Consider the following 14,392-nt stretch of genomic DNA (forward strand, 5'->3'; position numbering starts at 1 on the left):
TTTGAGTTCGAGTGTACATAGTGTATTACAGGACGTTCAGTGTATTAAAGGATGTAGTCAGCCGTTAAGGCTATGTGAACGTGAAGTACAAAGGCGAAAGAAAAAGAAAAATGAACAAGGAACATCTTCATTGTTCTTGTATGTTGGGTGCGCCGATATTGGACACAAAATTGCCCACACATTTTCCAGCTATGTGCAGCAGGTACTCGCATAAGGTGACGCTGTCATGCGTTATGGCTCTGACTGATGCCTAATAGGGCACTATATCGGAGCCTGAGCACCATAAAGTCGCCATCCACCTTGCCTCAACACACAGTTCACGAACGCAAGAGTTGGCTGCAGGTCAATCACAAACATGGAGAAAGACACATTTGTGAAGATTTGTCGCTTCCTGTTCATTCTCATGATAACAATGAAGTTAGTGAATGGTAAGTTTGTTCAGATTTATCTCTGTCTTTATTTTTTGTTTGTTTTAGAAACATTGATCTTTCCTTTGTGAATGGTAGTTTGATTTGATTTGATTTGATTGGTGTTTTACGCCGTACTCAAGAATATTTCACTTATACGACGGCGGCCAGCATTATGGTGGGTGGAAACCGGGCAGAGTCCGGGGGAAACCCACGACCATCCGCAGGTTAACGACTGACCTTCCCACGTACGGCTGGAGAGGAAGCCAGCATGAGCTGGACTTGGACTCACAGCGACCGCATTGGTGAGAGACTCCTGGGTCATTACGCTGCGCTAGCGCACTAACCGACTGAGCCACGGAGACCCCCTACGAAAAGGAAGGCAGTGGCGTATTCAGGTGGACTATAACTCTCTAAGGCCAGCGCCTTTGCATTGTTCCCATGCTTATATCATACAATGACAACACAGCATTTATTGTAATTCTTGACCAGTGAGTTTTGTTTACCTAATTACTCCTATTCCATGGTGTCAAGAGGGATGTAAATTACTACTACACTCTTCAAAAAAAGAAACGCAAAACCCAAATATCAATGTAAATTTTATGTTATTCAAGGACGTGTAGATCAGCGGAAAACAAAGATACATGAATGAAATTTTGTGGAGCAATGCATTGCTATGTTTTCCATATTTCATGAGAGTAGCAGTCATCACAGTCATTACTGCTGTCCACCATGTAGTGTTGAAGTCATTACCTCGTATGACCACCTCCAGCTGCTACTACTGCCCGACACCTCCTGGGTACAGATCGAATCAGTCGTTGGATGTTTTGCTGTGGAATCCTTCTCCATTCCTCCTGCAGCATGTGGAACAACTGTTGAAGATTCTGTGGTGGAATACGACGTCGACGCACCCGTCTATCGATCTGATCCCAAAGGTGTTCGATTGGGTTTAGATCCGGGGATTTGGAGGGCCAGGGAAGGGTATTGATGTTGTTATTGGCCAGGTAGTCCACGGTGGCACGTGCTGTGTGGGGCCTGGCGTTGTCCTGTTGGAAGAGCTGCCGTTGAAGGTCAACAAGGCGAAGGACGTGCGGGGCGGAGAATCTGGTCGATGTATCGATTGGCCGTCAGATTGCCTTGGACAAGCACAAGCTCCGATCTGCGGGTGTATGAGATGGCTCCCCAAACCATAACACTCCCTCCACCGAATCTGTTCACCTGTCTGATGCAGTGAGGGGCAAAACGTTCATGACGTCGTCTGTAGACACGGTCTCCACCATCACGTCGCCTGAGGAGATAACGAGGAGATAACGGGATTCATCGCTAAATCATATGCGCCTCCAGTTTGCCAGGTTTCATGGTAGCACTGTGGTACACCATCTCACTTGTCAACGTCGTGTCAAGGAGGGGGCAACTTTTGGACGTTTGGCACGTATTCCTACTTCTCGGAGACGGTTCCTGATTGTCTGATCGGACACGCTTCGGGCTCCAAACTGTTCTTGTGCTGTGTCCCGGGCGGTACGATGGCGGTCACGTAGGTGGGTTACCCGGATGTACCGATCTTGGGCAGGTGTGGTGACTCTAGGTCTTCCTGATCTTGGACGGTCATTTGTCAAATTTGTTTGACGAAATCGATCCCACAACCAAGTTATTGTGCTGGGATGAACGTTGAAGATCCTTGCCACCTCACTCTTTGATTCTCCAGCTTGCAATCGTCCGATTGATTTCGGTCGGCAGCGTTGAGACGTCCCATTTTCGTGTACAGTACTTGCAAAGATATTGGATAAAATTGTGAGATTCATTTGGGTCTTTTATAGTCACATGCTGTACTCATGTTTTGCACGTGACAAACAATCATTGTGCCTGAACTTCGTGCTGCACGACATCAACGCACATCATAACAATCCTAATTGATCAAACCGTTCAAAATCATTTTTGGTTGCGTTTGGTCAAGGATGATCTTCTGAAACATTCCAGTAACAATGTGCAACCCTACAAAACTGTTTGAGTTAACATATGTGTACAAAATTGTAAGTATCATTTTTGATTTTCATTTTGCGTTTCTTTTTTAGAAGAGTGTATTTCAGTATTTACATAAGTACTTAGAAGAAAACCTTAACTGATGTTAAATGACAAGATGACATATGACTCTTTGACAGAATATCTCACTGTCGTCGTTGCCCTGGTTTTGCTCGCTATGCTGTAGACATTCGTATTGCAAGATGTTATATGTACAAGACTATAAAATAAACGACATGTTCTTTTTCTTGTGACGTTTCACTGACACAAATCACACTACCCCGAATTGTTTCCCAAGAGTTAGAAAACGGCTTTCAAACCTGGCAATTTTTTTTGCAAAGTTTTTGAAAATACGCTTTTTTCTAGCATGGTCGCTCCCTCTCCGGAAGTTTTTGCAGCAACATGCTGATGATCGTGGGTTTCCCCCGGGCTCTGTCCGGTTTCCTTCCACCATAATCTTGGCTGCCGTCGTATAAGTGAAATATTCTTGAGTTAGACGATACCTAGTAGAATACCAATCAAATAAGTAAATACTTAGGAGTCAGGCATAAAGAATCAGTCAGTCAAAAGACAATCAATCTTAATCAATCAGCTTCCTAGAATTACCTTAAATGCTGTGACGACACGACAACCAGACAATGCAACGGTACATCTTATCTGGACGTATATTTCTATAAAGACCGAAATGGTTCCTTTCACGCAGTTTCTCGACTTTTCGACAAGATTGATAGTTTTAATTTTGTCATTGTAAATTTTCCTTACGCGGCAATATACGGAAGGGCCCTGCATACGGCGTGTAGATACCTGGCTTTGTAGAATTTGTTAGAACCTGTGTTATGTGACGATTTCAATCAACGTCACAAGTTATTACCCCAAACAAACTACTGTGTCAAGGCAATTCTATCGAAAACCTTCAGTTTTCTTAAGTTTTACAATAAGTATAATTCCCCTGTAAGTAAATGTGGACAGAGAGTCCGGAATCTCTGGCGCTGTGCTTCACATTTGTGTCTTATACCGCTTAACACGGGGCTAGGGGCGGTCTATTCATCCTGTTGAATTAGCCCACCACTTTGGATATCTGAACAATCGCAATCAAAACTTAACTGACATATATATTCCATTATCGACAATGGATATTTTAACATAATACACTACATGAATACTGATTTCACCCAGTCGTTGTTTCTTTCCACCATCACTGAAAACTATAGACCCCTTCTTTTTGCATGATTCTGTCCTATTTTCGTACTGGGGCCTGTGGCTCAGTTGGTTAGAGCGCTAGCGCAGTGTAATGACCCAGGGGTCTCTCACCAATGCTGTCACTATGAGTTCAAGTCCAGCTCATGCTGGCTTTCTCTCGTGGGAAGGTCTTTTAGCAACCTGCGGATGGTCGTGGGTTTCCCCGAGCTGTCCCCGGTTTCCACGAACCATAATGCTGCCCGTCGTCGTATAAGTGAAATATTCTTGAGTACGGCGTAAAACACGAATAAATAAATATTTATATATATATCGTACTTTATATACTTCCTTAGTTGTTTGATAGTTTGCGTTAAGCGTCGTTTTGGGAACTGGTCTTGCATTTATTAACCTGGAAGGTCCGTATTCTTTGACGCTTGGTACGCTAATGTCTTTTTCGGCGCTTAGATTTCATTATTGAGGGCGGACGATGGAGTATCCCTGACACATTTGTGGTCAGTCGCCGCCTGGAACCGCGTGATTTAGTAAATCCAGCAGGTCGATATTGACTAAAACCACCCTTTTTTCGTTAAAAATCGCACCCTTTTTGTTAATCTTTACTCTGGTATTCTAAATCAGCTAGTGTGAAAACAAGCGGTTCTGAAAGTCGAGTGGGCTTCACCTGTCTTCTGTTACTTTTTTTTATAATTAAAAATTTGTGACATAGATTGAAATCATCACATTTTTACAGGATGTAACAAATGCTATAAGATTGAGGCTAATGTCATATATGGGGTGGGCATAAAAATATGGACCGTACTTTGACACTCAGTATCTCCGAAACCCTCTAACGTTAGCTTCTAATAATTTACACACTCAAAAGCCATTATGTCCTAAGTATACATGTAGAAGCAGAAGCAAAACAGCATCCAATGAATTCTGAACACGTCATTTCTTTTAGGAAATAGCCGCAGGATCACAGTCCTATTTTCTTCATACGGTACACATAGACACATTATTTTGTACAGTGACAATGACGACGACAACGACGACGGCGGTTCAAGAAATTCCTTGGTAGTATTCAGGATTCTACAAGGATTTGGTTGATGAAAAACTTTTAATCACTGTTTAGTCTCTGATACGTAACTCTCACGTTTTTACTCGTCACAACACCTCCTGCCACGCCCTGGTTTTGGCTGACTCTAAAACCTTAACTTAAACATCAAAACCTAACCGATAACATGGTCGACATGGACTATATCATTCTGAACTCAACATACCGGACCCTTAAATGTGAAGCATAATGTCGGCGAAACATTTAAACTTAGACACTAATACACAATACTAGTAACACAAACATGAATAGTTACAATGTCCATTCTGAACTGAAATCATTCCTATTAACATTTCTCCTATTCACAAAGGGGAAAATGTCACTCATATGCCGGCTCAAGCAGACATAGCTTATGAACCGGTCTTCTCAACAGACTTCCTCTGGGCATTAACTCAACGGATCTGACAAGCCCGTCACTTCCGGGAAAGGTTTTCTGAATCCTTCCTAGTGGCCATTCTCTCCTATGGGTGTTCTCGTCCATAATGAGAAAAATATGACCCTGACAGAAATTCCGTTTAGGTTTCAACCATTTCTGACAAATCTGCAACGTTGGTAAATATTCGCATACCCAACGCTTCCAAAAACAGTCTGGGAGGAACTGTAGGTGTTTCCATTTCATTCGATATGAATCCCCCTTGCGAAATATTCCAGAAAGCATTTCAGGACCCGCTCGTAACAAAAGCAGATGGTTTTGTGTTAAGGGTTCATCATCTTTGGGATTGTCCGACTGCGTTGTGATGGGTCTGCTGTTTACAATGGCCTCTATTTCACACAGAAGTGTATTGAGACTTTCATCATCCAAACACTGTCCGGTTAGCATGGAATTCATCACCTTCCTCACAGTCCTAATTTGGCGCTCCCAAATACCACCCATATGGGGGGCCGTCGGTGGGTGGAACTGCCATTGTATTTCCTTTTGTCTTATGTAGGAGTTTATCTTCTGATGATTCCACGTTTGAATAGCCGAATTCAACTCCCTTTCGCCACCTCTAAAATTCGACCCATTGTCGGATCTTATCCTTTCAGGTCGTCCTCTTTTGATTTCAAAGCAATCCGTATTCATCGAATCAAGCGTCTCAATATGTATTGCCCTCGTAGTTAAACAAGTAAATAGACAAACATATCTCTTCACCTGGACCCGGCCCCGTTTGATTACAAAGGGGCCAAAACAGTCAATTCCGGTGTAACTCAGGTCACACTGTGTATCCCAACGAACTCCTAGAGCTCTTTCCAAAGGGAGGCTGTTGCTGTTGAGATCTATTGCCGAAACTGCTTTCGTCCGTAGATAAACTGGGATCGACTCCAGCAATTTTCTGCTATTGCTTATCCATTTGGTAAGTTTGAAACCACCTCTCCGGAGCAGTTCATTCAAGTCTTGAACCAGGTCGATGGCTTCCTTCTCCGTGGGTACAGATTACAAGCAGTCGTCAACGTAAAAATTCTCTAATACGGCCTGTATTGCATTTTCCGGAAAGTCTTCGGTATTGTCTAAAGCTGTACGTCTGACCGCAAAACTTGCACAACTTGGGCTCCAGACTCCCCCAAACATCCGGTAAATCTCTGGCTCTTGAGATACGTCACCACCAGGCCACCACAGAAACCGCAGTGCATCTCTGTCCTCCGGTGCGACCTTAACTGGATGAAACATACTCTCTATATCACACATCAAAGCAATATTTTCCTGATGAAATCTCAGGAGTACATCTTTTACTTTATTAGTTAGGTCAGGGACCTGTAATACAGGGTCATTCAAACTGATTTCATTTAACTTCGCCGAGCAGTCAAAAACTATTCGCAGTTTATCAGGCTTACTTTCACTTGTTACTGGATGATGTGTGAGATACCAAGCTGATATCTGCTGCTTTGTAGTGTCTTCTTCTGGAACCTTCTCGGCGTATCCTTTATCAAAAAGTTCCTGCATTCCCGACTTGTATTTCTCATACAACATCTTGCTTCTGAACAAATTTCTCCTCAAATTATCAAGTCTTGATTCCGCTAGACAGTAGTTGTATGACAAACATGGTGGTCTGCTTTTAAATGGAATGGACATTTCGTAATGACCATCTGTCATCTTGATACTGTCATTCCAAATGTCAATCACGCGTTTATATTCTAGTGACATCTCCCGAACGTCTGCTTCAAACATATTTAATTTTCAAAACTTTTCAATCTGCCTTTCTACTTCTTGGTCAACCTGCACAATGTTGGAAATGGCTGTTCCACGTAACCCTCTGTTTAACCGGCCATTCAATGTCCAGCCAAATACTGTCCTGGTAGCATAGGGTTGACTTGCTTCTCCTGTCCTGATTTTAATAGGAGCTAACGCCATTGGATTATCTCGGTCAATTAAAAGGGTAACATCCGTCTTGTCAGCAGATGGTAGATGTATTCCTTGTAGGTGTGGCCACTTGTCCACATCTTCTTGTGATACAGTGCTGTCCTCTAATACAGGCAGCTTAGAAACTACAAATACGTGGGGAAGGTGCATCAATTATCTGCCTTTAACGTCACTAATATCCAAAGAAACAAGCGTTGTATCCGATTTGCTATTTTCAGATAAAAGCCTGGTAAGTGAGAGTGTTGTCCTTGAACCTTGCAGGCTAAGTTGATCAGCTAACGCCTGTGAGCAAAACGTATGTGTGCTACCGCTGTCAAGTACCACCTTCGTTATAATATATCTCCGGTGATCCTTTGTCTTCACCAAAACAGAACAATAGGCAACGCTGTCCTTGTGTCCCCAATACGAGCGATGCCACACATTGAAATACTGGCAGCAGGGCATTGACTGTCAATCACATTATTTGAACTCTGGGTTTTTCTGTTGCTGTCCACCAATGTCTCACTTAGTAGGTTATTTTGGCGTCTGCCACCCATGTGTAATAATCTCGAATGTTTCTTGTCACAACCACTGATATTGCACATACTAGACTTCGTGCATGCATAGGACATATGCTTGGGTGAAAAACAATTAAAGCATAATTTGTTTGTTTTCACGAACTCAAACCTCTTTTCAACACTCAGCTGTTTGGAGCTGACACAAACAAAGATGGCGTGGTCTCCTGAGCAGTATCTACAAGGTGGATATTTGCTTGACTGTCTTTAAGGCTGAATGCCTGGTGCTGATTTGATATCATTATTCGCTTGCACAATAAAGCTGGCACTACAGGAATTATTTTCGTAACTGAATTTCTGTGACTTGTCTTTAAAGTTCCCCTTGTTAGTACTGGTGCCAAAAACTGGGTCACTGGCTTCTTCAGCGACCATGTCAATGAAATCTACAAGCTGATTTATGTCAGGATAACAATAATTCCTCCTTACATGTTTGACGGCATCTGTTCGCCATCTATTTTGCAGATATGGAGGTAACTTGTTAACCATTTTACTCATCCTTATTTGATTATCTACCTCGCTCAATCGCCCCTTTGCTGTCATTGTCACAACACAACTAAGTACGTTATCTGCATATTTCTGTAGAGCTGTGTTGTCACCATATTTCAGACAGGGGCCTTCAGTAACCTTTGTAATCCATCTTTACAAACTGGTTACCAAAATGACTTAACAGCAGTTTTCTGGCCTCGGCATAATCTTGTTCTGGTTCCATTACAGGACAACATTCGATTACTTCTAGGGCCTTATTGGTGCAATACTGGAAAATATTGGATCTACATCAAATTTCATAAGCTCCGTCCTGGGAAGCTGAATGACATCTAACATTTGTTTCCGCAGGGCAAGAACTTGATCATTTACATGTCCTTGGCTTATTCCGTCACTTGTGGCACTGATTTGCTGTCTTGTCATTACTGTTTCGTGGTGAGGTATGCCAGCATTATTTTGAGATTTGAGGATTACCTGCAGCTCTTTTACCAGACCTATAATCCGTTGAATCATTCCGAATATCACTGTCAAAGTCACTTGACTGATCTTTGACCTCTGTCTGTGACATATCTCCTTGTGGTGTTTGACCCAAAAGCTTCACGTGCATTTCGTCAGAGCGGCTACCCCTACAGACGGGAGATAACGTTATTGGCCTTTCACGAGCGGTATTACAGCTAAATTCCGCCAACACCTGCTCTTCGGCTTCAGCAGCTGCTATTTTTGTTTCTAAAGTCAACATTTCATTTAACTGTTCAAGCTCCATTTGTTTGCGGCTTAATTCTTAGTGCTTTCTCAATGCCTCAGCACGCACCATTAATACGGCCCTTTTAGCATCCGCCTTAGCTCTTGAGCTTATTGTGGAACAAACATTACTGCCAACTAGGCTAGCCGAATCATCACATTTAATGTCTATATCGCCATTCGAAGACTTTGGCCGAATATCTCTATCTTTCCACATTGCTACATCAGATTTAAGCAACAGGGGCCAATTTCATAAAGCTGCGTACATAAAAGGAATAAAATTACCGTACGGAAAATTTACGCAAGTGCATTTGCCAAGTCAACACCAATTTCATAAACCTCTCCGTATAAATTAGCGTAAATTTCTCCGTACTTTTCTCCGTAAAAGCAGGTCCATTTTTGGATGTCGTTATGGATAGACGTGTTACGACAATCAGAAATGAGTGAGCGCTTATGCAGGCGGGTAGATCCCGCCGCTGCTTGTGCAAGGTGCTTGTATGCCAGAGGTACGCCGGCTTAATTTCATTGTCACCTGTTGGGATATTCATTTCAAATCATTACTTTTGTACTTTCAGTTTACAGCCCAGCTGGTTTTGATGAAGTTTAATGTGATAGCGCTGGAAGTTCAGTGAGTTTTTGTAGTGCAGCTGATAGATAACATACTCGGGTGTGACGTCAGGCGGGAAGAAAATGGCGGTCCGAAGTTGACAACACGAATTGATGACCAAGAGGTTAGAAATACTCAGATATGGAAGAGTATAAGGTATTATTTACAACTGGATTAGGTAAAACAGATCGTTGAGGTAAGTTACTGCTTGTATCCGTGTATTTTATGAACTGACACATGTTTATTTCCTCAGGGTACACCGGTTACGCAAGACTTCAGATGGAAAACGAAAAGGTTTTCAAGGAGTCGTGCAATGACATATCAGATTTCCTCTGCTTGTTAACCGTGCAAATATTCTACTCTACAAATACCACCGTACCGCATAGTGTTTAGTTGATGTGGTTTCATTTTTGGGGGGGGGGGGTGGGGGGGGGGGAGGCACAAGAAATTGCTTTACATTGCCTTGTGACATGATAATAAATCAGCAGATTAACTGGTTGCTATGAATTATGGGAAATTGACATTGACAGCTGTCGTTTGTTACTTCAATCATCATGGCATTGAATGTTGTAAAGAAGGCAAAGAAGCCTAATTGGGAGTCCAGGGCGACCAAGTCCTTGGTCATGGCCCTTGAGGATCATGACCACGTTATTAAGGCAAAGTTTGGTAAACATGTGACCAAATCTGAGAAGAACAGGGCTTGGAATGAGATATACCAAAGGTACCTTAAGCCCAAATATTAATGCTGCAATAGGCTGTTTCAGTGTTTTGAAGTTCCCGTAGCTTAATCTGTGTTTAATCTTCAAACATATCAGTACCTTGGTGCTGCCATTCCTAATTTTGACCTAAAAATGGATTTATGAGGGCAAAAATAGGCTGAAAAAAGGGAGTAAATAATTATGATATCACATTCTTAGTGTGTTTTGGAATTGAAAAGGATTGTCTGTCCTCTTGTGTCCTTTTAAACTGAAGGCTACTCACATCCACACAGTGTCATGTGAAAACAACATTAAAATTAAAATAAACCCGATAAATTCTAAGAGATGCAAGATTGTTTTAAAAATGTTGTTTTTACACCTGGCATGGTATTTCCTGCCCTGGCAGAAGTAAAAACTATCTACAATACATATCTGTTATTATTTCTAAACTAAGAACTTCTGATATCAATGTTTTGGTTAAGTGAATTGATAAATCAGGATTCACCTTTGGAAACTGTGTTTTCATTTTAATTCACATACTTATATCTTCATGGTATATATGTGAATACGGCTTCCTCTCTGGCCGTCCTTGCAAAGGTCTGCCAGCATCCTGTGGATGGTCATGGGTTTCCCCTGGGCTAAGCCTGGCTTCCTCCCACTTTAATGCTGGTTGCCATCGTATGGGGGTAATATCCTTGAGTACCGTTTAAAACAGCAATCAAATAAATAAATAAATGAACATTTGTGAATATTATTTCAGTTTGTCCTTTTCTTTGATTTACCTAGTTTTGGTGACAAGTACAATCAAATCTGGATATTATGTTTCTATTTAGAATGCATTGTGCAATATTATTGTTTCATAGAGTGAACAGTGTGACGAAAGTTGAGAGGACAGTGGAGGAAATCAAGAAAAAGTGGAGTGACCTGTCAAGTCAGGTTAAGCGCAAAGAGGCTAGGAGGAGGGCAGATGCCAGAAAGACTGGAGGAGGGGCTCCCATGGAGGAGCCATCTGATATGGAATTAAAGGTGTGACACAAACTCCGAGATTCGTAATAAATAAATCCCTGTTGTCACTATAATAGTGTCAAACGAAAAGTTTTTACACAGCAAAGGCCTTGTTACTCTTGTCAGTGAGGGCTTTCTGATGATTTCCTTCAGGGTATGCATATTTTCTCCCCTACAGACTTCAGCACTATTTTAGCTTAATACTCCTTTAATGATTATGACATATTAAAAAATTTAGTACAGATAAATGCATGTTAGTAAAATGCATATATATATTCAAGCTGTTTTAGGCTTAAACAAAAACATTTGACAGCTCCTAAAATATATTTTCCATGTGTCTCAAAGGAAAGTTACGATGAAATTTTATTGGTTTCAATTGCAGATAATAGCTTTACTGGGAGACACTGCAATAGAGGGGGTGTCTCAGGGAGTTGACACTTTACAAGGTAGTTTAGATAACGGTATAATATTGTCCATTACTGTCAGTGTGGCCCTGGCAAAAATATTAAGTGGTTGATATCGCTAGTGTGGCTGCTTGTACCGTCTCTTAATTTTTCGCAGAACGCCACTTGACTTGTTTTTCATCACTATGATATACCAATGATTTACTGTAAGTTTCAGTATGGAAAAGTTAATGAATATTTTGCCAAAGATGGGTGCTTTACCTAGACACTCCAGTTTGCTCCACCCATAAAACTAATCGGCATCATATAAGTAAAAAATTCCTGAGTATGGCATGAAATAATATGGAAGTAATAAATAAAATAAGCATGTGGCTTGGTTAGGTATCAATCACAGTGTTTTGGGCTGGTCAAGTTAGTGTCTCTCTAACTCACACATAGGGAAGTCTTTGTTACAATCAATGTTCAGATGCTTTTCCATATGAACTGTCTGCCATTAGAATGCTGATGAATGGACTAAAACAAGTTTAGTTGAACAAATGCAAATGACTTGCCAAATGTTTATTTGTAGATGACTGTTGTGAAGATGAACCTGCCATGGGTGAAGGCACCCAAACAACACCATCTGAACCAGGTACATTGTCATTGTATATAAGTATATTCACAATATTGGTTCAAAAATGTGCAAATGTTATGTACAGTACACTGATATGTTTACAAATCCTCCTTCATCAGATCTCTTATTTGCATTACAGATTTTGTTATTCTACTCAGTTTATACAAAATTAATGACCAGTTTCGCTGGGCAAACAATTACAGTCTATAAAATAAAGAGATGTGTCAGGTACACAGTTAAGCGAGAAATACACTTTCTACTCTTAATTAACATAGCTCCTGTACTAGACACATTTGATTTGCAACGGATTCCTGTTTTTGAAATATGCCTACAGAACCATCAACCTCACCCATGCATTTGAAGATTATGCTATCCAGCCTAGTGAAACGCCATCTGCTGTGCAAGGTAATGACTATTGCAACGATTCTATAAAATAACTCACATATACACACATGAAGGTGATAGTAATACTGTTATTTTCATAACAAAATGCTGCCAGACAAAAACACAAAAAAAGAATGACTGTGTCGCCACTAGATTTTTAATGAGCATACTTTTAGAACACCTGTCACCCTATGCTGTGAGTTCTTGGGTTGAGACCTTGATGCCTTATTCACAAGGTCCAGAAAAATTCTAGTACAAGACAAGCAATGTAAATGTTATCCAAAGCCTGGCAGACTTGGATGTGGAACCCCAAAATGCAAACGGTAATGTCAATTGTCTGTCCACTGTTTGGTGCTGTCCTGATCATTTGAAGTGTTGTCTGCAAAACAAAGGTGCATGGAGAGTGATTCCATTTCAACTGTTTGGTTTTGCCTATTTGGTTAAGATGTTATCTGTTATTAATACTCCGGAATATCTATGATAAGCTTCATTTCTTGGATTTTAGTAATTCCTTGACTGATTACTTAATCAGTGAATGGCAGATCATGGGACATACATTAATCTTTTTGTTTCCTAGTGTAACTTTTACCAGCGTACCATATACTAACATTACTGATTCGTAGCTAAAGCAGTATTGTACAGATTTTGCATGATTTTTTGTTATGTTAATAGTTCTGCAAAACAAGGTGAATGTTCCCACAGCAAAGAAAGTTCCACCTACACAGACGGATAGGCTGGAAGAACTCGAGAAACAAAGGCTGGCGGTCGAGAGGGAAAGGCTTCAGATCGAGAAGGCACGTTTCACTCTGGAGCAACACAGGTTTAACTTTGCTGTTGCCCAGAGTGGAATTAGCGAATGGCCAGATTTGGCCACTATTTTGCTTCAACAGAGCCACAACAACTGATATGTTACTCTCATTTATTCATTTATTTATTTGATCGGTGTTTTAAGCCGTACTCAAGAATGTTTCACTTATACGACAGCGACCAGCATTATGGTGGGAGGAAACCAGGCATAGCCTGGGGGAAACCTACAACCATCCACGGGTTACTGTAAATGACTTAATGCAGAAGGCCGGGGAAGTATTGGGCAGTTTGTGTGAAAAGATTATGGTTTGAAGATTTGAAAATGGCGAACAATTTTTTTGTTAGATTTACGTAGAGGTAACAAAATTTAATGGAAGGTCATAACACACACTTAATCGCAAATAATAAATACCTTCATGTGAAAGGGGAGGTAACTGTGAAAATAATTTTGATAAATCAGAAAGCAAGATTTTAAAACCCGATTCAAACCGTACTCTTTTTACAAGAATTTACATTGTATTTCCTCGGTCTTCTCTTTTAAAATTTGATCCAAAATAATTTATATTTTTAGAGACAAATGAATGTCATAAAATATTATTTTTGTACTAAGACGTCTATATATGTACTGTATGTGTGCACTTTCATGCTATATGCACACTGATGGCTAACAGGGATATTAAAAGTTTGACGTTCTGATTATGTAACGTCTTCTTTATTTTCTGCGATGTATAGTATTGTGACAAAATGCTAAAGTGCAAAATGATACATACTTGAAGGTGAGAAGATGAAAACTGGTGAGTGCAAAGGCTATATGTGCATTATATGTGTATTAGACAGTATTAGCTGTTCTGGACTATCGGTACAAACTCTGCAGTACCCTGCAACTGCTGTACACTCATGCAAAAGCTGAAAATCGTGTATGAAACAGCTTGAAAGCCTTAAAACTGCACGCAGTTCTAGTTCACATATAAGACTAACAATGGTGTTAGGGCACTTTCTTGGTACGTTTAGCCCTCAGCATAAGGCTGTGAATAAGTACTGG

The 14,392-nt window shown here is 40.8% G+C and overlaps 1 protein-coding gene across 1 annotated transcript; it reads left to right on the plus strand.

The window, feature by feature from the left end:
* The first annotated feature begins 9,884 nt into the window (after positions 1–9,884).
* On the plus strand, positions 9,885–14,044 carry LOC135463390 (uncharacterized). Its single transcript, XM_064740649.1, has 4 exons — positions 9,885–11,163; positions 12,115–12,177; positions 12,447–12,564; positions 13,216–14,044. Exons 1-4 carry the CDS (start codon positions 10,957–10,959, stop codon positions 13,446–13,448), a joined length of 621 nt encoding a protein of 206 aa, XP_064596719.1. The 5' UTR covers positions 9,885–10,956; the 3' UTR covers positions 13,449–14,044.
* Positions 14,045–14,392: the final 348 nt, after the last annotated feature.

This window comes from Liolophura sinensis, chromosome 3 (assembly GCF_032854445.1).
Source record: "Liolophura sinensis isolate JHLJ2023 chromosome 3, CUHK_Ljap_v2, whole genome shotgun sequence".
Taxonomy (NCBI): domain Eukaryota; kingdom Metazoa; phylum Mollusca; class Polyplacophora; order Chitonida; family Chitonidae; genus Liolophura; species Liolophura sinensis.